The following is a 23,286-nucleotide window of genomic DNA, read 5'->3' on the forward strand; positions in this document are numbered from 1 at the left end:
AACATGTTTTAGACCATCCCACACGGCTTTGTTAGAGTAGGTTGAGGTGATTTTGTGCCAAACTAGCCGTGGCCAAGTCCTAGGATTGGCTCTGCCTGTGTGCACTTTTGGGATTTAAAGAGGTGCATGCTCTTTGTGATTCTAGTTCCGTTTTTGACAGTGGAAATAATGGTATTGTCTATATTATATAGTTTTAAACACCAAAGAGGGTTTCAGACATAGAGTATAGCAGGTAATCATAAATTGTCGTTGCTATTTTCCTTCTACACATACTTAAATTATATTTAACTGACAAAATTGTATTTACTAATATATATTTAACTCTACAAAATTTTTAAAAGTGAATATTTTCATGTAAGAATACAGGATATCAATTGATGTGACCAGTGTGATCACACTCTATCTTCAATATTTGTACGTTTTCCCTATCTTCACGTGTGTGGAGGGGTAGATACACTGTCATCAATTACCTAGAAATGTTCCTGGCCTCTCAGCAAGTAAACAACTCTAGGTAGGTAGTATATTAAAAAGCTTCTAGGGATGCTGGGCTTTCACTTGTCCCTTGTTGAACAGTGTGTATCTGAAACTATGTAATAGATGTCCCTGCACTCTGGAGAGATAGCCCCACCCCTCACCACAGGCAAGATGAACCAATGCTGAGGGCATGGACATAGGGAAATTGACTCTGTCCCACCTGAGGTAGGTGGCCCCAGTGGCCCAAAATGACCATTTCAGGTAACACGCAGGCCCACACCCAGGCCATGGCTTGGTTCACTCTACCATCTACACCAGTTATGACATGCTGCAGATTGAGAGGAGACTGGTCCTGTGAAATAATACCTGCAGGACCTCCAAGACTCAGGCCAGACATGGGATATCCCAGAGGAGTTCCAGTGATAATCAAGTAATGATGGTGTACATGAAAACAGAGTCCTTGAACTGGACCAGTGATTATTGCAATGAACATTTGCTATTAAAGCTAGTTGGATGAAATAACATAATGTATGACATACTGAGGCCCACAATGCCATCAGGATGAATGAGAAGGTGTTAGAGAGGCAGGAAAGAAAGGTAAGCTAAGAGGGTTTTGGGGTTTGTTTGTTTTCTTACTTAGTTGCTTGTTTTGTTTTCTTTTGTCTTGTTGGAGGGCACTGCACAGGTGAGCAGAGATATGGCAGGACCAGGAGGTGAGCAGAATTGGGATGAATGATGTGAAACTCCCAAAGAATCAATTAAGAAGTTAAAAAAAAATCCTGTCATATTACTTATGTATATGATCATCAGAAGAAGCAGCAAAATCATCAAAAAAGAACACATATGTGTATGGAGGCCTTTTGTTGCATTACAATATGTATTATAAGTAAAACATTTTCTTGCCAGTAACTTTCAGAAATTCTTGCTATGTAGACTAGGCTGAGATGGTACTCATGAGCTCTAAGGATCATTCTGATTTAGTCATTTCTATAGCTCTTTGGATTACTAATACTTTTCATTCATTTTGTCAAGAGAAATGGCTGTGGCCATTATCTAAAGAAAGTCATGACCAATCACAGAATGGACTTCTGGAATCTGACCATCAAAATCATTTTATTGTCAGAAACTACAGCTGGAATTCTGGGAAATTTCTCTCTTCTTTACTACTATCAAGTTCACTATGCAGAAAGCAAATTAAAGCCTACACATTTGATTTACATGCACTTAATGGCAGCCAACACTTTGATCATTCTCTCTACAGGAGTGCTAAATACAATGGCAGCTTTTGGATTGAAGCAGTTTTTAAGCAATTCTGCATGTACATTAATTTTGTACATTCAAAGAGTTGGCAGGAGTGTGTCCATTGCCACTACCTGCCTCTTGAGTGTCTTCCAAGTCATCACCATCAGTCATAAGGAATGCTGCTTTAAGGAAAAAGTCAAAGCTTCAAAGTACATTGGCTGCTCCATTGCCCTCCTCTGGTTTTTGTACATGCTGATAAATGTCATTTTCCCTGTGTACCCCCTTATTAAAAGGAATAGTAAAAATCTGACAAGGAAACGAGATTTTGGATACTGTTCCATTGTAGGGAGTGATGAAATCAATGACTCTCTCTATTCAGCACTGGTGGTGTGCCCTGAAATCTTCTTTTCTTTGCTCATGGCCTGGTCCAGTGGCTCCATGATTGTCCTTCTGTACAGACACAAGCAGAGGATGCAATACATCCATAGCATTCATGGTTCCAGTAGAATCTGCTTTGAGTCCAAAGCTACCCAGAGAATCTTAGCCTTGGTGTCTATCTTTCTGTCTTTTTATACTCTCTCCTCCATCTTACAAGGCTGTGTTGCTCTTTTGTATAATCACAGTTGGTGGCTGGTGAACATCATTTGCCTCACTTCCCTGGGTTTTCCTTGTTTTGCACCATTTGTTCATATAAATCGTTATTCAGTAGTACCTAGACCCAGTTTGGTCTGGATAAGAAATAAGATCTCTAATTCTTATTTTAGGTATGTAAATGATATGTTTTTTTGTGGTATCCAGGTGTTTACTCTGCCATCTCTCTCACAAGGACAGTACAGAAAGTGAGGGAGTTAGTGTCTTGTCTTTTAACAATTAACCAAAAGGATAAGTTGAGAGTTTTGTAAGCTGGTTTAATTAGCAGCCTACATGAGCTTACCTCATTGTAAGAGGACTATCTCACTTTTCAACTTACCGCTGGAAGGCTTCCCTTTGTCCTGCTAATGTACAAAGCAGCCAGAAAAATATACTCAATAAAGGTGGATTTTTTTTTCCCACTGTCATTCTCTAGGGCATCCTGAGTGCGTGGATATTTCACAAACAGCTTGTGGGTCCTACAGTCTAATGGCAAAGAAAACTGAAATCATGGCTGGCCATGAAGTTGTGCTTCAAGAGGCCCTGGTCATTCACAAAAGCTCTTGTCTGCACTAGTACAAGAAACGTTCATCAGCCATAACTTCCCAAATATTCTGCTTTTAGCTGCACTGGAGACAATCAGGTTGGTTTGCAAAGCTTGTAGCAACTGCCCTCAACAAGGTCTCAGAAAGAACATCTTACTTTACCACTTAGTGAAAAAGTATGAGCAGTGGAAATGAATGCTGTTTTTAATGTTACCTTGAATTTTATATTTCAACAAGTTTTAGAAATTTTTGGTCAATGCTCATGAGGGAGATATTGGTGAAATCATTAAGGACACTCCACATAGTTAAAAGGGAGGTTTATTTTGTGGGGTAGTTTACAAATGAAGGGATAGGTTGCAGGGTCTGGGAAAGGTATGGCACAGTCAGGTGGTGTTCTCTGGAGAACTCTGCTTGGTCTACCTACACAGTCCAGGGTCATGGAACCAAGAGAGGCCTCTCCTCTTGATCCTGGGTCTTCAGCTTCCTCTCTCAGCCCTGCCTTGTAGGCATGACCATTACCAAAGCCTCAATGGGGGTTGGAACTTCCAGGCCAAGGCTGGAATGGCTACCTACTACATCTCCCCCTTTCATCTAAATAAGAAGGTTCTTACCTAATACAAGAATATATACAAAGAAATGGTTATCAAATATTGTCCAGGAGTAATGAAGGATAATGACCTAGATAAGTTGGAACTACAATTAATGCAAACAATATCAGGCAAAAAACATATACTAAAATCTAGGGAAGTCTAGAGTGTGGGTAGGTGCCATGTTACAAAGATCATTCCAAAAGGTGTCCTATCCTAAAGAACCTGAATCTAATACTTAATATATTCTATCTAAGATTATACACACACACACACACACACACACACACACACACACACACACACATATATATATATATATATATATATATATATATATATATATATATGCCTTGTAGGCATGACCATTACTGAAGCCTCAATGGGGATTGGAACTTCCAGTCCAAGGCTGGAATGGCTACCCACTACATCGAGATTAGTCTGTGAATTTTCTATATTGATATCTTGTTTGGAATCACTGCAATAATGGATCAATCAATAGTTTGAATGTCAATTAATAGTGCAAGTATGGAAATAAGTTTAGAAGCTTCTAAGAAAACTAAAAAAGAACTACTATTTGATATAACTATTCTACTTCTGGGCCTATACTCAGAGAATCTCATCTACTTCCACAGTGATATACCCAAATCCATTTTTATTGCTGCTCTACTTATTATAGCAAGAAAATGGAGCCAAGCTATACATCCATAAACAGATAAACCCATATCAGATTTGTATTCATACACAAAATGGACTATTATTCAACTAGAGTGATAGAAGGAATCACAAAAAGTGTAGGAAAGTTAATGGAGTTATAATGAATACTATTAAACCAGATAACAACAACTCAGAAAGAAATAATCAAACCTTCCCCTGTATGCAGATCCTATCCTATAAGGTTCATATGTTTATATTTAAGTAGGTACATTTAAGTTTATATTGACACTTAGAAAGGAGATCCAAAAAGGTAATGTTAGGCAAAGTGGCAATAAGGTAGTTATGTGAGAGTATATCATGTTGGTTACTTTTCTATATTCAACTCTGCCAATTTCTTATTCATCAGTAGATAAGGGCATGAAAATATACTTCTTATTGATGGTGTAAAATTCTATGGCTACAGTATAGCTATTTTAACTGTATAAAACTAAATTGAAATATATTTGCCTGGGCAAGTGTTCATTTGTGTGGCTATTTCATTGTAGCTCTTTAGTGCTTTTATTTGTGAGTTCAGTATAATACAGTGATTTTAGATTAAAATAAAATGGTATTACCACTTATACAAACATAAAAGGATGGCTTAGCTATGGCCAGCAATAAATGTAGTGCATCACACATGTGGACTCATAGACTGATATCACTTGATTATCTTATTATATGCCACAAAATACAATTTTCCCTTTTTTTGAAAATAGTTTTATTTCTTATACAATATATCCTGATTACAATTTCTTTGCCCTCTACCTCTCCCAGTTGCTGTCCACCTCCCCTCCCCTCCCAATCAGTTTGACTTGCTTTCTGTCACTGAAAATACATGCTTCTGATAATATAAGAATAAACATGACAAGAAATAGATAATGAGATAAAATAAATCCCATGGATGTTGTACATAACCCACTCATTCATATACTCAGGAGGCCCATATAATTACTAAATGGAAAGTTAAAATATATAGGCAGCAGATTAGATGAAGACCTGTATAGTCCCTGTGTTTGTAGCTTCAGTCTCAGTGAGTCCATGCGATCTTTCCTTGGTTGATTCAGAGGAACTTGTTGTCTTGGTGTCTTCCATCCTCTCTGGTTCATGCACTCTTCCTGCCTCCTCTCCCATGGTGTTGTCTGCTCTCTGAAACATCCACTTTGCTAGCCCTAATGTAGTAGATAGCCATCCCAGCATTGGTCTGGAAGTTCCAACCCCCATTGAGGCTTCAGTAATGGTCACGCCCACAAGGCAGGGAGGAGGAGGAAGCAGAAGACCCAGGATTGAGAGGAGGGCTCCCTCTTGATTCTGGGATGCTGGACACAGGAGGTAGACCGAGCAGAGTTCTCCAGAGAACACTGCTGGACTGTGCCATACCTTTGCTAGACCCTATAACCTATCCCTTCATTTGTAAGTTACCCCACAAAATAAACCTCCCTTTTAACTATGAGGAGTAGCCTTAATAATTTCACCAATATCTGGTGCCCGACGTGGGGCACGAACCCACGACCCTGAGATTTAGAGTCTCATGCTCTACTGACTGAGCTAGCTGGGCTGGTTCCCTGACTGGGAATAGAACCCGGGCCACAGCGGTGAGAGGGCTAAATCCTAACCACTAGCCTACTGGGCAAAGAACTGCCCTTGCCTCAACTGCTGACAGTACAAATGCTGTCCTTTCTGGACAGGTGGGACACAAGGAAAGCGACCACTATACTTTGCCAAGAAAGGGTAAGATAGTCTTTCAGAATTCCTGCTTCTTAAAAGGGTCTGTCAGATACTCTAGGCCTGTAAGCCAATTTGAATGCACCAACAATGCTGAGAAACATTAGGTGACTGTCCATGCTGCCAGCTGTCTCTGTCTACTCTTGCAAGACTCCCAAATGTTGCTCGCATCCTTCTCCCATTTCTCAGGTATTATTATATTCCTTCTCAGGTCTTTGATGAGGTTGAAGATTAGCAGTTATAGTTACAACTTAGTATATATACATATATAATATCTTAGAATATATTAAGTATTAGACTCAGGTTCTTTAGGATAGGACACCTTTTGGAATGATCTTTGTAACATGCCACCTACCCATGCTCTAGACATCCCTGGATTTTACTATGTGTTTTTTGCTTGATATTGTAATTCCAACTTATCTAGATCATTATCCCCCATTACTCCTGGACAATATTTGATAACCATCTCTTTGTATATAGTCTTGTATTAGGTTAGAACTAACTTATTTAGACAAAAGTGGGAGATATAGTGGATAGCCATCCCAGCCTTGGCCTGGAAGTTCCAACCCCAATTGAGGCTTCAGTAATGGTCATGCCCACAAGGCGGGGTGGAGGAGGAAGCAGAAGACCCAGGATCGAGAGGAGGGCTCTCTTTTGGTTCTGGGACATTGGGCGCAGGAGGTAGACCAAGCAGAGTTCTCCAGAGAACACTGCCGGACTGTGCCATACCTTTGCCAGACCCTACAACCTATCCCTTCATTTGTAAGTTACCCCACAAAATAAACTTCCCTTTTAATTACATGGAGTGGCCTTAATAATTGCACCAATAAACTAATGTTAGAAATACTTTTAATAAACTCCAGTATTCCTTTCTCATAAAAGCCATGGAGTGCCAAGAGATACACGGATAATACCTCAGTATAATAAAGGTTGCATATTATGAAACTACTCTCAAGGGTTAGGAACCAAGACTATTATATGCAGGAGTTATATGCTTAGTAACCATCTCCAGTTATGTTTAACCTACAAAAAGATGCACAATTTTTCTAAGTAGTGCCATAGTTGGGGAAAATCCCATAAAACCCAAGTCATTGGAAAGCATTTTCCATTTGAGCCTTATCAATAAAAGGAATAGGTTGGGTGACTGATAAAGATATGATAAGGGAAGTTAAATGAGCACAAAAAAACTTAAGGAAACTAGGGAATACAGGACAATTGTGTATCTGGGTTGTATAAAAGTGCTCCAAAAGTGACAATGACTCTAGGTGTCAACAGTATTATTGCTATTGAGGATTTGAAAATGCCAAAAACATGAGGGGCAAAGCATTTGGATTAGTGACTAATCTAAAATAATGTGATTGGGAGGAGTAATAGAATATGAGGATGGAGTCAAAGATGATTGACAATGGAATGGAGGCACAGGAGGTCACTGCTAAGGAATTTAAACTAATGAAAACAAAGAGTTACTCAAAGAGTTTCCAGGGTGAATATTGGGATGCAATCGACATTAGTGGAGTATGATGAGGTGTAGTGGATTTGTGAAAATCACAGTGGTAGAAAGATGTTGGATATCCACAATGCTTTCTCAATGACCCTCTAAAGCCTCTGAACCCTTTTAAATCCTAGATATTGGTCTATAGTACAAAGAATTCACCATGCATCAGAAAGCACATGACATTAATAACATTTAAAGTGAATCCAGGTTACATCCATGCCCAGATTTAGACATGGTAACTATTGTCAACATGCCTAGGATTTTCCAGATCTTGAATTTAGAACTTTGTGTTGTAATGTCTGAGCCTGTCATTGAAATCAACCATACATAATGATATTCATTACTTTGCATAATTAATATGCTATTATAAAGAAGAACTACCATCAGAAGGGTACCAGATGTCTTTCAAATTCATAGCCTCTTACTTTACACACATATATAAAATTAGGCATATATACAATGCTATATTTAAATTATATAAAATGTAAATATATGATAAAATATATTACATATGTTTAATTTTAGAAAGATTACCATTATATGCATATGTATACACTGCTAAATTCATTTAGTGTTGGTCATATGTATATAATTTTAGGGCTGACCACATAGTATTAGTTAATCAATCCCTAGGAAATACAGATTCTCCCTTTATGTGCTCTTATTAATTACTTGTAGCTTTCCATCCAGAGGTGGAGAATTGCCAGATTTCCCATCAATGTCAGCTTGTCAAATGGTGCTGCCAAAGTTCAGGCCTTGTATAGAAAAATCATATTCTTAAAATTTCATGAATAAACTTAAGACTAGCTCAAGAGGACAGAATTCATGCCTAGGACTGTTATTGTATCTCAGTAGTTTAGTAACTGAGGAGGCCATTATCCTAGAAGAGAACTTACTATTTGCAACTTTCTACACCAATAAAATTTAAAATTGTATTCTGTGTAATTATTCTGATATGCAAAGGTAAGAGGTCTCAGCCCTCACCAGCAAAGACACTTCCACTGATAGTAAATAGAGATCATTACAGAAGTCCACAATCTGTCAAAATGCAGAGAAGAACTGGCTACAGGGTGCTGAGCCATAATTTAATGCATCTACAACAAATGTAGTACAACAAAATCTCCTAGAACAACCTTCAAGGAGTGGAAATGGAAAATTCAAAGGCCAGTACATATGCTTAGAGATTATATCCTCTCTGTATAACAAGGAAGCAAAACATATAGGCCCTTTCTAACTACATTCATGTTTCTTTTATTTACTCCCAAATTTAAATCTGTATATAATAAAAGGCCAGCATGTTCATGAGAGTAAACATATGCTATTTTTCTAAGATAAATCCAATTTGCTGCAAATTTGATCTTTTATTTTTCTCCACAGCTCAATAAAATTCACACACACACATACAATGTATTATTGATTATGATACATACTCCTAATGCTCTTAATTGCTATGATACCTATATTTCTCTATTGATTATGATCCATTTGAAAGAAATGTTAATTGTCTTAACATTTACATCCATCTTTAGATATTGGCCTGAGTACAGATGAATTTTCATTAAGTGTTTGATTAGAGAAACGATAAAATTTTACAAGAAAAGAATAGAAAAAGGTCACACAATGTAATTGTTGCAACTCTCTGAATTGTAATATGTTGTTTGATATTGGTAAGTGCAGCAGAGTATGGAAACTTAAATGTAGTGACTGATAGGCAGAAAGGGGCAACATGCTTGAAAGCATGGAGCTGTTTATTCAATGACATTGACCAGCCAACTAGTGATTCCATTTATAAGACTTAAACATATTTTTAAGATGCCAGATATTGTGTAAAAGAACACAGAAGTATTCACCAGTACAAAGATGATTTGGATGGCTCTGGTGTCAAGAGATGACCTAGGACACAGGACTCTATACATGTGTTGGAACTTCTAATTGTGTTTCAACGAGGTAAGCATGATGTAACCACTGGCCCATATCATGAGTCCAAACACATGACATGACATCAGAGGAGACCAATAAGGTTATGTATAAGATGTAGATTAAATTTTTAGGTTTGGGCACAGCAAAGCATAGGAAATGTCTAAACCCAGTGCAGTTCCTTCCATCCCAGGTATCTGTCAATAGCAGAGAAATTAATGCATTAATAATAAGTTGCAGGGACCAGCATAGGATGACAGAAAGTCCAATAATCTTGAGGGATCTGGCTTTAAAATGTCTGTACTTGGCATTCCTTGGCATGATCACGCCAGACTGGAAGAAACTTAAGAGGGATTTGGAACATAGGGATATTCTTCTGGCCACTCTATAGAATTAAAAACAAGTTAACATACAATGCTGTATAGAATATTCATCCACCAAAATGCAGCATTGTCTGAGGGATTACTTCATGGAGAAAAATCATGAAGTTAGCTTGCAGTCCTGTCAGTTATGTATTTAACGATTAGGTCTATAGCCCTTGCCCTGTTCTCAGAATTCATCCATGATAAAACAACAAAGCAAGGCTGAGTTCAGGGCATTTACTTTGCCGTCTAGGACAACATAGACATGTCTGTGGATAACACTGCAATATGCTTCTAGGAAAGCAAAAGAGATTTAGGTAACAACTCACAGGAGTCATGTCCCCTTCAATCATGTAAATCTCTGGAATTACAAGGGTTAGAGGGAGGCACATTTACAAATGGATCCATGTTAGGTATGTTTTCAACGTAAAGCAGATACATTTTAGATAGAAAGGTCATCTTCAAACACTTCAGAGATCTAGTGAATATAACATTTAAGGCCTTTTAATAACATAGATTCTTTTTATGGCTATGAAGCATGTATGCTCCTGGCAGCACCAATCTACTTCAATAATCCTTGTTTGAATATAAAAATGAATTTTGTTCTTATGACTGTTCTTTTCTTAGTTTCATTTAAAAACATCACCTGCATCTCCAAACTATCCTATTGAAGCTTGAATTACTTTGTAGGCTTATATAATGAAGATGTAAAATACAATTGTATAAAGTGTCAATACTGATCATATAAAACACTAAAACATCTTTACCTAAAATGTGAATTCAAAAAACATAAAAATTGCCTCCATAACAGAATTAAAGTTATGAGAACATTTACCTATTTTTTGTATGTTATCATTATTTACACCTAGAAAAATATCAATAATTCAGTGTAAATATATAAATATATTATAAATTAAATTTCATTCTCATAAATATATACAGTATCTAATATTAGCAAGTATACAGAGGAAAAATATGTACTATATGCATATACCACAAAGGAAGTACCCAGAAGGCAAAATAATGTCTACCAATTAGATATTCAGATGTAAGTGATATAAACATCAAGCTCCAACAATGAAAATTATATTTAGTACAGTGAGAGTAACCCTATTAGAATCACTTGCTATTGGTATTTATAGATACCTGAATTTTGTACTTTTATACACATAAATTCAACATTAGTTCCTCAGTACTATTACTTCTCTTCACAAAGTGGAAAATATCCTCTTAATACCCACTTAAGAAAATAATTGATTGACTTCTTCTGGAAGGTGAGTTTATACAGTTAGGCAAAAGTGGTTCAAGTCTATAGGAAAACACTTCCCTATCCCACCATGGCTGTCGTGCATTGCAGCATCTCTCTGAATAGAGCTTGAGACATTTCCAAAGAAGTAGGGAGAAGAAGAGAACCTCTAAGCACTGTAATAAGAAGTAACAATCACAAAGATCCCTCCTCTGTCTCACTGGTAATGACCTATGGCTAAAACAATAGAAAATAGTTCCAAGAAGTCCAGACTGGGACTGAAGCAGCATCTCCCAAACAGGTTTCTGAACTTTTATTATGCTAAGGAGTCATCAGTCATCAGTCTCTCTGTAGGTATTTTACCTCTGCTGATTTCTCTAAAGAAGGGAAACTACTATCATAACAAAGCTGCAGTTGTAGCTTCTGTGGGCTGGAGGGAATAAATCAAGACTCACTTTTTAAAATCCTAGATAGGTACTCAGTTGCCAATGTGTCAGACAGCCTGTCTCCATGTAGGAGGGAGTCCATCATACAGTGTGACTGACATGTTAATATGCTGAGACCTCATCTTCCTTGTGGTCAATTTGAGGTTACAGCCATAACACTGCCTGCTGAGGAATTGATATTATCCCTGAAGAATACATCTTCCTATCACAATCTGAGAACCTTTCAATCTGTTTTGAAAGTCCAGAAAGACATACTGAAGGCTTACCTGGAATCTACTCTTTTAGGGTGTTAGGACACAAATGAACCCGAGGAGCTGGAGAGAAGAGGTATGGATTTCTTGGGAAGAGTGAATAATGGTAAAAAGGGATGCTATGGGTGAATTTAGAATTTTGGAATCAATACCCCCAAAGTTTACAGATTAAACCAATTAAAATGACATCAACACACAGAGAGACACACAAACACAGATAGACAGACAGACAGACACACACCCAGACACACGCACACACACACACACACAAGAGAGAGAGAGAGAGAGAGAGAGAGAGAGAGAGAGAGAGAGAGAGAATATCAATACAAGATATTTTCCAGTAAATCAAACACAACCTGTACAAATTTTTTTGTAGGAACAAGACTTGGATTACTTAGTGTCACAGTTCTGTCACAACTTAGGGAACACATTGTTATTTTAATTTAGGAGCAAGGGAATTAGATATGCACCATGAAAGTGAAATTTCCACATAGCATAGCTTGCTTTTCTTATGGATCTAGAGTCACTCAGAGATTCTTCATGGTCGTGAATCAATTTTAATAAGAAGAGTCTTTTTATATAGCTACTGGCACCTTTACAGATTGGGCCAATATCTGAAGCCATGTGTAATGTGAATCTTAAAAGGTCTTATTACATTAAAAAAACCCACAGAGGCAGGGTAGCTTAGACAGTAAAACATGAGACTCTTAATCTCTAGGTCATGGGTTTGAGCCTCACATGGGGTGCCAAATGTAGTTGGAAGTTTTTCTGTTTCTCAGCTGAAGGGCATTCAGGACAAATCTCTCCCACTCATGTCCCCCAAGTAAACACATAGGCCTATATTAATTACAAACTATATGGCCATTAACTCAGGCTTATTACTAACTAGCTCTTACATTTAAATTAACCATTAATACTTATTTATATTTAGCCAGGTGGCTTGGTACCTTTTCTCAGTCCTGCCTTCACATCTTGTTTCCTCTGTGTTTGGCTGATGATTCCTGATTCAGCCTTCCTCTCCCCAGAGTTCTCCTTGTCTGCTTATCATGCCTATACTGCCTGCCAAGCTACTGGCCAATCAGGATTTTATTTATCAACCAATCAGTGCAACACATTCACAGCATCAATAATATCACCCGTAATTTCTCCTTTTCTGTCTAATAAAAAAAGAAGATTTTAAACTTACATATAACAGAACAGATATCAAGCAAGAATTACAGTTATAATAATACCTAGTCTATTTATATTTGGCAAATTTAAAGAAAACATTTTATTTATCCTATATTTGTGAGAGTAGGGTTTCATAACTAACTTATCTTTTATCATAAACTAGGAAAGTTATAATAATAACTATCTAGTCTTCAGCTATGTGAAAGACCTCAGAAGGATAGAAAATTACCTAAGGAAGCAAGAAATGCATTTTAAGCAACATTCAAAATTCTGGAAATAACAGAGACAGCCGTTTGCCTGGACAGTCTTCAAAAGTTCATCTGCAATGTTGGGGCATATTTCTTCAGCCTATGGGCTAGAGTCTCTCAGTCACTTTTCTCTGTGTCCTGTTAAATGTCTGGCAGTTTCTTCTGCAAAGAAGGAACCCGAAGGACAATTTTGCCTTGCAAATTTCAGCAGACACTTTCTTATGTATGGGTCCTGCATGTCCAGTTTATACAACATACTGTGAATCATTTGATGCAAGGGCACGTTTTATGACCAGTGGCTAACTTTTGCCACAAAGAAAGCAAACTCCATAATGAGTTTATTCAATGAATACCATTCTCCTTGAAACAATTGATGCAGCCAGGAGCAGATGTGTCTCATTGTCCAGAAAATTCTAAGTTTTCAAAACTTTTTAAATGGTATACTCTGGAGATATTTGAAATGTTTGAAGATTACCTACCTAACTGAAATTTATCTATATATACCTAGAAAACTTAAATTTGATTTTCATAGAAGAATAATTACTAATCTGTGTTTCCTAATTACCCATTACAATTTAAATGAGTTACATAACATAATACCTTAAACAAGAGTGGAAATATGTATAGTATAATAAAATTAATTTTAAATTTGAATCAACAAACTAAAATCTTTACCAATATAACATTTTATACAAGTTGTTCTTTAAAAGTAGATTCAGGGTTGGGGATTTAGCTCAGTGGTAGAGTGCTTCCGTAGCAAGCACAAGGCCCTGGGTTCGATCCTCATCTCAAAAAAAAAAGAATTAGATTCAATAATCTACCTTATTTTTTATTTTATTTTTTTACTGAAGGGTAAGCCTTTATGCATGCTTCACTGGACCTGGATTTCTTACTCTGTTCTTTTTGTTTTTCTTTATTATATTTGTGTTTCAATTTTACATATCAGCCATGGGCTCCCCTGTCCTCCCCACCCCCACCTTCCCCTCAGCCCCTCCTCTCCTTTCCTATTTCCTCCAGGGCTAAGACTCCCCTGGGGATTCAATTCAACCTGGTCCATTCAGTACAGGCAGTTCCAGTCCCCTCCTTCCAGGCTGAGCAAAGTGTCCCTGTGTAAGCCCAGGTTTCAAACAGCTAACTGTCATGTTGGGATTCTTATCCAATAACTGATGGAAGTGGATGCAGAGATCCTTGGCCAGACCCCATGTGGAGCTCCAGGACTCTAATTGTCGAGAAAGAGGAGGGACTGTAAGAGTGTGAATTGTTGAGACCAAGATTGGAAAAAGCACAGGGTCAAATAGCCAAACTAATGGAAACATATGAATTATGAACCAAAAGCTGCGGAGCCCCCAACTGGATCAGACCCTCTGGGTAAATGAGCGAATTGCATAGCTTGAACTGTTTGGGAGGCACCCAGGCATTGGGTCCTGGACCTGTCCTTAGTGCAATAATCTATCCTTTTATCCTATTGCATCTGTATCCTATATTTCTATATCATTTCTCCTTTCCTTCTTTTAGAAAAATGTTTACTTCCTGGAACTCCCATCTGGACCAGAGGTGAGTGCCTGGACTCACACCCAGACAGTCCCACACCTAGGTCCCAGCCCTGGGCACCAGCCATTATGGGGAAGATCTGCCCAAATTGGCCCCAGTTTCTGGCCATAGGGCAGGACCCCCCAACACCAGCAGGAAGGTTCCCCCTCTCCAAGACCCTCCAGTGGACCTTACAAACTCCACGCCCTGACCCACAACCATCTGCCTGAGACCCCAGCCACTTCCAGAGACTTAGAAACCAGCCCCCAGCTTCTTTCCTGCCCTGAAAAAGAGGTGAGTGCCTGGGGTTAGAGTCAGAGAAGCCCCCATCTCTAGGTCCCACTCCTGGGCACTAGCTATCCCTGGAAGACCTGCCCAACTTGGCCCCAGTTTCTGGCCATTTGGTAGGCCCTCCGGGAAGGTTCCCCTTTTCCAAGATTGTAGGCAGACACTGCAATCTCCACACCCTGCCCCTACACCCATCTGTCCAAGACCCCAGCCACTTCCTGAGACTCAGAGACCAGGTTCCAGCTCCCATCCTGCCCTGGAACTCCCATAAGGACCAGAGGATCATGGCCAGAGAGGCCCCTGCTTCTAGGTCCCAACCCTGGGCACCAGCCATCCAGGGATGAACTGCGCAACTTGGACCCAGTTTCTGGCCATTTGGCAGGCCCTGCAGGAAGGTCCCCCTTTTCCAAGACTGCAGGCAGATCCTGCAATCTCCACATGATGTCCCACACCCATCTGCCCAAGACCCAAGACACTTCCTGAGACTCAGAGACCAGCCCCCAGCTCTCATCCTGCCCCATGCTCCCATCTGGACATGATATGGAAATCCCATCCACTTTCTGACACTCAAAGACCAGTCCCCAGCTCCCATCCACCCCTGAAGTCCCATCTGGACCAGAGCTTCCATCTTGCTCTGGAGCTCCAATCTGGACAAGATTCAGAGACCCCAGAGACTTCCTGAGACTTAGAGACTAGCCCCCAGCTCCCATCCAGTCAGCACTCCCATCTGGACCAGAGCTCTCATCCAGCCCAGAGCTTCCATCTGGACCACAGAGAGGCTCCCTAAATCTGTCAGGTCTGTTTGGACCAAGTGCAATGATAAGACCAAGAACGATTCCACAAATCTACTCACAACTCCAGGGAGGCTACCTAAAAAACAGGACCCTAAGAAAGACACAGGGATCGCCCAATGATAGAGAAATTGATGAGATCTACGTGAACCACCTAGACAAGAGTGAGAGTAATGAAGGGCAAGGTTAGAGGGAAAGAGAGCTTAGGGGAGCAGAAGATCCCAGTTGGATCAAGAACAGAAAGAGAGATCAAGGAATAACAGACCAAAATAAATGATGACCACATGAGAACAGGAAGAGGCAGAGTGCTGAAGAGGTCCCCAGAAATCCACAATGATACATCCACTGTAGACTACTGGCAATGGTCAAGAGAAAGCCTGATCTGACCTAGTCTGGTGATCAGATGGTCAAACACCCTAACTGTCGTTCTGGAACTATCATCCAATAACTGATGGAAGTGGATGCAGAGATCCTCACCCAGGCCCCAGGTGGAGCTTCAGGTCTCCAACTGTCGAGATGGAGGAGGGACTGCAAGAGCATGAATTGTTGAATCCAAGATTTAAAAATGTACAGGAACAAATAGCCAAACTAATGGAAACACATGAACCAAAAGCTGCAGAGCTCCCAACTGGGTCAGGCCCTCTGGTTAAGTTATTCAACTGAATAGTGTGAACTGTTTGGGAGGCACCTAGGCTGTGGGATCTGGTCCTGTCCTTAGTGCATGAGCTGGCTGATTGCAACCTGGGGCTTACACAGGGACACTTTGCTCAGACTGGAAGGAGGGTACTCGACCTGCCTGGACTGAATCCACCAGGTTGAGCTGAATCCCCAGGGGAGCCTTGGCCCTGGAGGAGATGGGAATGGAGGGGAGGCTCTGGGGGGAAAGCTGGGGCAGGAGGGGGGAGCACATGGGAACCCATGGCTGATATGTAAAATTAAAACACAAATATAATTAAATAAACAAATATATAAAAAAAAGAATGGCCATATTTGAAGCATATACCCTCACAAATGTAAATACAGATACAGAGCAAGATAGCCCGAATTCTGCAGCTTGGACTTTGTAAAGGAATTGACATGCATAAATCTGATGTTGAGAATAACTCAGTTATAATGAGTTGTTGAAGTTATTCTGACCATCAGGTACAATACAGAAGGGTAGACACATTCTAGGAAAAGGTTAAGGTTTCCTTGCCAACTATCAAATGCATTGTTAATATCCATTAGGTAGTTTTTGGTCAATAATGACTGAAGTGATATAAACTATTTTTAAACAACAACAACAATAAAAGAAAGACATTTTCTATGACCAATAACAATTTGTAACCAACAACCTAAACAAAGACAAACACCCATAACCCAATTTTTGGAAATGTAGGCATAGTGTTCTATGATACTTCCTGCTGATAGGGAGTGCTGGAAGTCTTATGTTGATACTGAGAAAATTCAAGATAATTAACAAGTCCTGGGAAGACCAGCTATAACCTTTGTTGATAGGAATTAGCTGTTGATTTTCTGGAGGTCCTACTTGATGAAATCTGATACATTGTAACTTGGAACAAATCCATAGCCTCTTGCTTCCTGTAGAAATAAAACCAGAGCCTCCTTTCCAAAGCATCATATCCTTAGATCCAAATTTTGAAGTCAGTATACCTTTATAATTAAATGTTTTTTCAAGGTTAAAAAAAAATCCCCAACACAGTATATTCCAGACATTTTGTGTTATTTCCACCATTATGTGGTTTATTTGTACATTTCTTTTACTTTCTCTTTAAAGACTTCGACTTTTAAAACTTTTTATTTCTTTTCATAATTGTCTATCCTCCTTTTACTCTGTCTTCCAAACCTATGTGCACTTTTACACACAATGTAAACTGTTTAGTATTTTATTTCATCTGAATCGGTCTTACTGTGAATCTATAATCTTTCTCTAACCAGAAAAGATTTTAAACTGCTAAACTACATGGCTAGAGTCAAGTTGTCAGCTTTTGCTGCTGGATCTGCACACCTCAGATTCCCAGTATGGTGGAGGAAATTCATTGCCAGCTTTAGGAGCCATGATCTCCACTGACTATGGGAGGCAAAAATGGGTCCAGGCCTCCAGCTAGCAGTGTGTTGCTTAGAAATCTTTTTTTCTATGCTAGCAAAAGCTATATCCACCACACACCATGCTGCATGGCTTGCAGATACCACTGTGTATAGTGGCAGGAATTTGCCATGCTGTATTCAAGTCCATAAGCAGTGAACCTGCCACACTGTAGCTCAAGTCCACACACCATGGCATCACTATGTTTTGACCCATGTGAGACAAGAAGTATAAATCTGTTTTTTCCTCTGCTATTGTATGTTTAGAAGCTGTTTTTGAACACTTTTAGGCCTTATGAAATTTTCAGAGCCTCATGTTGGGTGCCAAATGTAATATGAATCTTAAAAGGTTTTATTAAATTAAAAAAACATGGAGCAAGAAGTTTGGGTTAAAGCCTTAGAGAGATCGGGGAAATATAGAAAAACACCAGTTAACCTCCCATCACCAACTCCACAGTGTCTCAAGAGTGACTTCCTTTTCTACCCAGGCTTATATGCCTTCATTTTATGCCCTCTCTTTGGCTCTTAATCCAGCTACCTAACTTCCTCTCCCTACATAGCTTTGTCACTGTTTGTCTGTCTGTAAAGACATTCAGCTCATTCGGGTCTCTATGGTTGGTACTGGGATTAAAGGAGTGTGTCTCTCTGCTTGGCTCTGTGCCTTAGTGTGGCCATGAACACACAGAGATCCTGCCTGCTAATCAATTAGTGGTGTGTGCTACTTGACTTCTCTGTTTACTTAAAATAGCTGGCCTTATACCCCTGATCTCCAGGCAAGGTTTATTTATCAATGCATAAATAAAATATCACCACATTTCAGCACAAATAAAATATCACCACAGCCATGAGCACATCCAAAATATGGAAGCTAGCCCTATCAATCTAGGGATTATAAAGTCATAGCTTACAAGGTTATGTGTATTCTGCTTGTATGTAGATAGAGGCTGATTTAAAAATATATGTCTTGTAGATGTCTTAGTCATCTTTCAGAACAGAGTAAAAAAGTTTGATTAAAAATGCTGAAATAGCAGTTAGACTTATGACCTACTATCTCTTAAGAATAGCAAATTTTATGATATCAGCCTATTTTAAAAAATAGATTTTCATGTCTGGAAATATCATAATATGCAGTTATGTTATATCCTATAAAATTTAGGGACATTTGAGTTTTATATATACAATTTAGGCACAGTAATTAAAACCTTAAGTGTATTTGAAGAAAAACTACTTCTGTAATTATGTTAACTGTGAATCATAAAGACCAAAAGCTCAGAAGTCAATATTGTTAATTCTTTTACTATGTTCTCAAAGGGAATTTTTATGATGTGTTACACTGTGAACTTGATGAACTTGATGACCATAGTGTCATATAACACTGAGGGTAGGGATTTAAAGAACTGGCAGGATAAAGTATCATGCCTCACTGTTCAAGTATCCCCAGAACAGAAGAAAAAAATGAAAAAAGAATCATGTAGAAAAGAAACCTGAAATAAATTTACACAAAAGTAGGTAGGCCAGAGTTGTAAAGGAAGAATGTGAGTTAAACCATAATTAAAAGAGCCATAAGATTGTAGCAAAAATATTTTGTTGTTGTTGTTGTTTTTTTTTGTTTTTTGAGACAGGATTTCTCTGTGTAGCTTTGCTTCTTTCACGGAATTCACTTGGTAGCCCAGGCTGGCCTTGAACTCACAGAGATCTGCCTGGATCTGCCTCCCAAGTGCTGGGATTAAAGGCATCAGCCCAGCTGTAGCATGAATATTAAAGGGTCTTATTAATAAAAAATAATTGTAGGCAGATATTAGCCTGAACTCTGAAAGATCAGAGAGACAGAATAGGCCACATCTAACTTCACCATGCCAACTTCTCAGCCAATCCTGTTTCCTCAAACTGCAAGCCTCTGAGTCCTCATCTGTAATGAATCTCAGCTGAACTGCTGCCAAAAATTCTAAAAAGCTTAACCTGACTCTAGTTCCTGTTCCTCACACCTTCCATTGCTTTTTGCTCCTTAATTTACTTCCTGGAATTAAAGGCATCTGTCACCATGCCTGGCTGTTTCCAGTGTGGCTTTGAACTCTCAGAGATCCAGATGAATTTCTCCATTTGAAATGCCTGGATTAAAGGTGTGTGTGTGTGTGCCACCATTTTCTGGTGTATGTATATATCTAGTGGCTGTTCTGTTCTCTAACACTGGAAAAGTTTATTCAGGTGTACAACAATATATTGGGGAACAAAATATCACCACATAAGATGGCTCTGGAAATCTTTAGATTATGGCTTTTCTCTCTCAGGTTTATGCATAAATCACTCAGAGATCATGGAAGACTTAGAGTATCCAGTGCTCCTCATGTCCATAGATAAAATAAATCAATGCACAGACCTTTTGAAGAAAAATATGGAATTGCTTTTCTAAAAAGACCTTTAATTGAGCATTTCTGTTTCCTAAAATAATCCAAAAGATATTGAAAGTAACCAAAGAACAGTGTAAAAGAATATCAAATCAGAGAAAAAATCTGGTTACCAGTAAAATCTATAGTTTTTTCCTACCCTCCATTGCCCACCCCTCATCCTCAGTTTACTCATAGAGATCTCATCTATTTCTCCTTCCCAGGGTGAGCCATCTGTCCCTCTTTGGGTCTTTCTTGTTAGCTAGCTTCTCTGGAGCTGTGGGTTGTAGTTTGGTTATCCTTTGCTTTACATCAAGTATCAAATTATGAGTGAATGAGTACATACTATATTTGTCCTTATGAATCTGGGTTAACTCATTCAGAATGATATTTTCTTGTTCCATACATTTGCCTGCAAATTTCATGATGTGATTGTTTTTTAGTGCTGAGTAGTATTACATTGTGTATATGTACCACATTTTGTTAATCCATTGTTCAATTGAGGGACATATAGGTTAATTCTAGCTTGTGGCTATTACAAACAATGCTGCTATGAATATAGTTGAGCATGTGTCTTTGTGGTATGATTGAGCATTCTTTTGGTATACGCCCAAGAGTAGTACAGCTTGGTCTCGAGGTAAATTGATTCCCAATTTTCTGAGAAATTGCCATACTGATTTCCCTAGTGGCTGTACCAGTTTGCACTCCCACCCACAGTGAAGGAGAGTTCCCCTTGCTCCATATCCTCTCCAACATAAGCTGTCTGCAGTGTTTTTTATCTTATCCATTCTGACAGGTGTAAGATGGTATCTCAGTATTGGTTTGATTTGAATTACCCCAATGACTAATCTGTTGAGAAGTTACTTAAATGTCTTTTAGCATTTAAGCAATTCCTTAAATGTTCTTTGAGAATTCTCTGTTTAGCTATATAGCCCATTTTAAAATTGGACTGTTATGTATTTTGATGTCTAGTTTTTTGAATTTTTATGAATTTGGTGATCTGTCTTCTGTCAGATGTGGGGTTGGCAAAAATCTTTTCCCATTCTGTATGCTGTTGTTTTGTCTTATTTACTGTGTCTTTTATCTTACAGAAGCTTCTCAATTTCAGGAGGTCCCATTTATTAATTGAATTCTCAGTGTCTGTGCTACTGGTGTTACAGTTAGAAAGTGATCTCCTATGCCAATGCATTCAAGACTACTTCCTATTTTTCCCTCCTATCAGAGTCGGCATAACTGGTTTTAAATTGAGGACCTTGATCCACTTGGACTTGAGTTTTGTGCATGGCAATAGATATGGATCTATTTGCTGTCTTCTGCATGTTGTTGTACAGTTATGCCAATATCATTTGTTGAAGATCCTTTCTTTTTACCATTTTACACTTTTGGCTGCTTTGTCAAAAATCAGGTGTGCATAGGTGTGTGGGTTAATGTCAAGCTCTTCAGTTTGATTCCTTTTGTCCACATGTCAGTTTTTATGCCAATACCAAATTTTTTTTAAAAAAAAAAAAAGAAAACTCTAGCTCTAGAGTAAAGCTTGACATCAGGGATGGTGATACCTTCAGAGGTGACTGTGTTGTACAAGATTCTCTAGCTATCCTGGGTCTTCTCATTTTCCAAATGAAGTTTACTATTGTTCTTCCCATGTTTGTGAAAAATTGTGTGGGATTTTGAAGGAGATTGCATTGAATCTGTAGATTTCATTTGGTAAGGTTGAAATTTTTACTATGGGAATCCTACTTATCCACAGGCATGGGATACATTTCCATTTTCTGATATCTTCTTCAATTTCTTTCTTCACAGACTTAAAGTTCTTGCCATAAAGGACTTTCACTTGCTTAGTTTGAGTTACCCCAAGGTATTTAATGTTATTTGTGGCTATTGAAAAGGATGATGTTTCTCTGATTTCTTTCTTAGCCCATTTATGATTTGTATATAGAAGGAATACTTTTTTTTAAACTTAATCTTGTATCCTGCTACATTACTGAAGGAGTTTATAAGCTGTAGAAGTTCTCTGGTGGAGTTTTTGGGGTCACTTATGTATACTATCATATAATTGGCAAATAGTGAAAGTTTGACTTCTTCCTTTCTAAACTGTATCCCCTTTATCTCTTTTTGTTGTCTTATTGCTCTAGCTAGACCTTCAAGTATTATAATGAATAAATATGGGAAGACTGGACAGCCTTGTTTTGTTCCTGATTTTGGTAAAATTGCTTTGAGTTTCCCTCCATTTAATTTGATGTTGGCTGTTGGATTGCTGTAAATTGCATTTATTTTGTTTAGGTATGTTCCTTCTTGTATTCCTGATATCTCTAAGGCCTTTATCATGAAGGGGTATTGGATTTTGTCAAAATCATCTTCAGCATCTAATGAAATGATCATTTTTTTAAATTTGTTTATGTGGTGTATTTCATTGACAGATTTTTGCGTATTGTACCATTCTTGCATCTCTGGGACAAAGCCTACTTGATCATGGTTGATAATTGGTTTTCCCCATTGTACATATAACAGAGCACTGATACCCAAAATACATAAAGAAATCAAGAAATTAATCATCAACAAACTAAAAAATTCAATTAAAAATGGGGTAGGGGTCTAAATGGAATTTTCAACAGAAGAATCTGAAATGGATGAGCAGCACATAAAGAAGTCTTCAATATCTTTGCAATCAGTGAAATGCAATTCAAAATGACTTATGGTTCTGCTTAACAAGGCTTAAATTCAATAACACAAGTGACATCTCATGCTGGTGAGGATGTAGAGCAAGGAAGCACTCCTCCACTGCTGGTGGAAGGTCAAACATGTACAGCCACTATTAAAATAAATACATTGATTCTGTAGAAAATTTGGAATCTATCTATCTCAAGACCATAACAATGCTGCCAATATACCCAAAGATATTCCAACCTATCATAAGGATAGTTGCTCAACTATGTTCCTAGCAGATTAGTTCATAATATCCAGAAACTGGAAACAGCCTGGATGTTGCCCAACTAAAGAATGGATAAAGGAAATGTTGTATGTTTCCACAATGGAGTATTACTCTGCTGTTAAAAGCAGTGACATCATGGGATATACAGGGAATATGAAAAACCTGAGCTTGAAAAAAATCATCCTGAGTGAAGTAACCATGACCCAGAAAGAACACTCACTTATAGAAAGATGTTAGTTGTGTAGTAA

General features: G+C 38.4%; 1 protein-coding gene across 1 annotated transcript; it reads left to right on the forward strand.

Moving 5' to 3' along the window:
* The first annotated feature begins 1,539 nt into the window (after positions 1-1,539).
* Positions 1,540-2,559, forward strand: LOC118575689 (vomeronasal type-1 receptor 4-like). The gene has a single exon (XM_036176128.1). The coding sequence runs from the start codon at positions 1,540-1,542 to the stop codon at positions 2,557-2,559; it is 1,020 nt and encodes a 339-aa protein (XP_036032021.1).
* Positions 2,560-23,286: the final 20,727 nt, after the last annotated feature.

Source organism: Onychomys torridus, unplaced genomic scaffold, assembly GCF_903995425.1.
Source record: "Onychomys torridus unplaced genomic scaffold, mOncTor1.1, whole genome shotgun sequence".
NCBI lineage: Eukaryota > Metazoa > Chordata > Mammalia > Rodentia > Cricetidae > Onychomys > Onychomys torridus.

Coding starts and splice junctions, on each gene's coding strand:
- LOC118575689 (XM_036176128.1), top strand. CDS start 1,540: ATGACCAATCACAGAATGGACTTCTGGAATCTGACCATCAAAATCATT.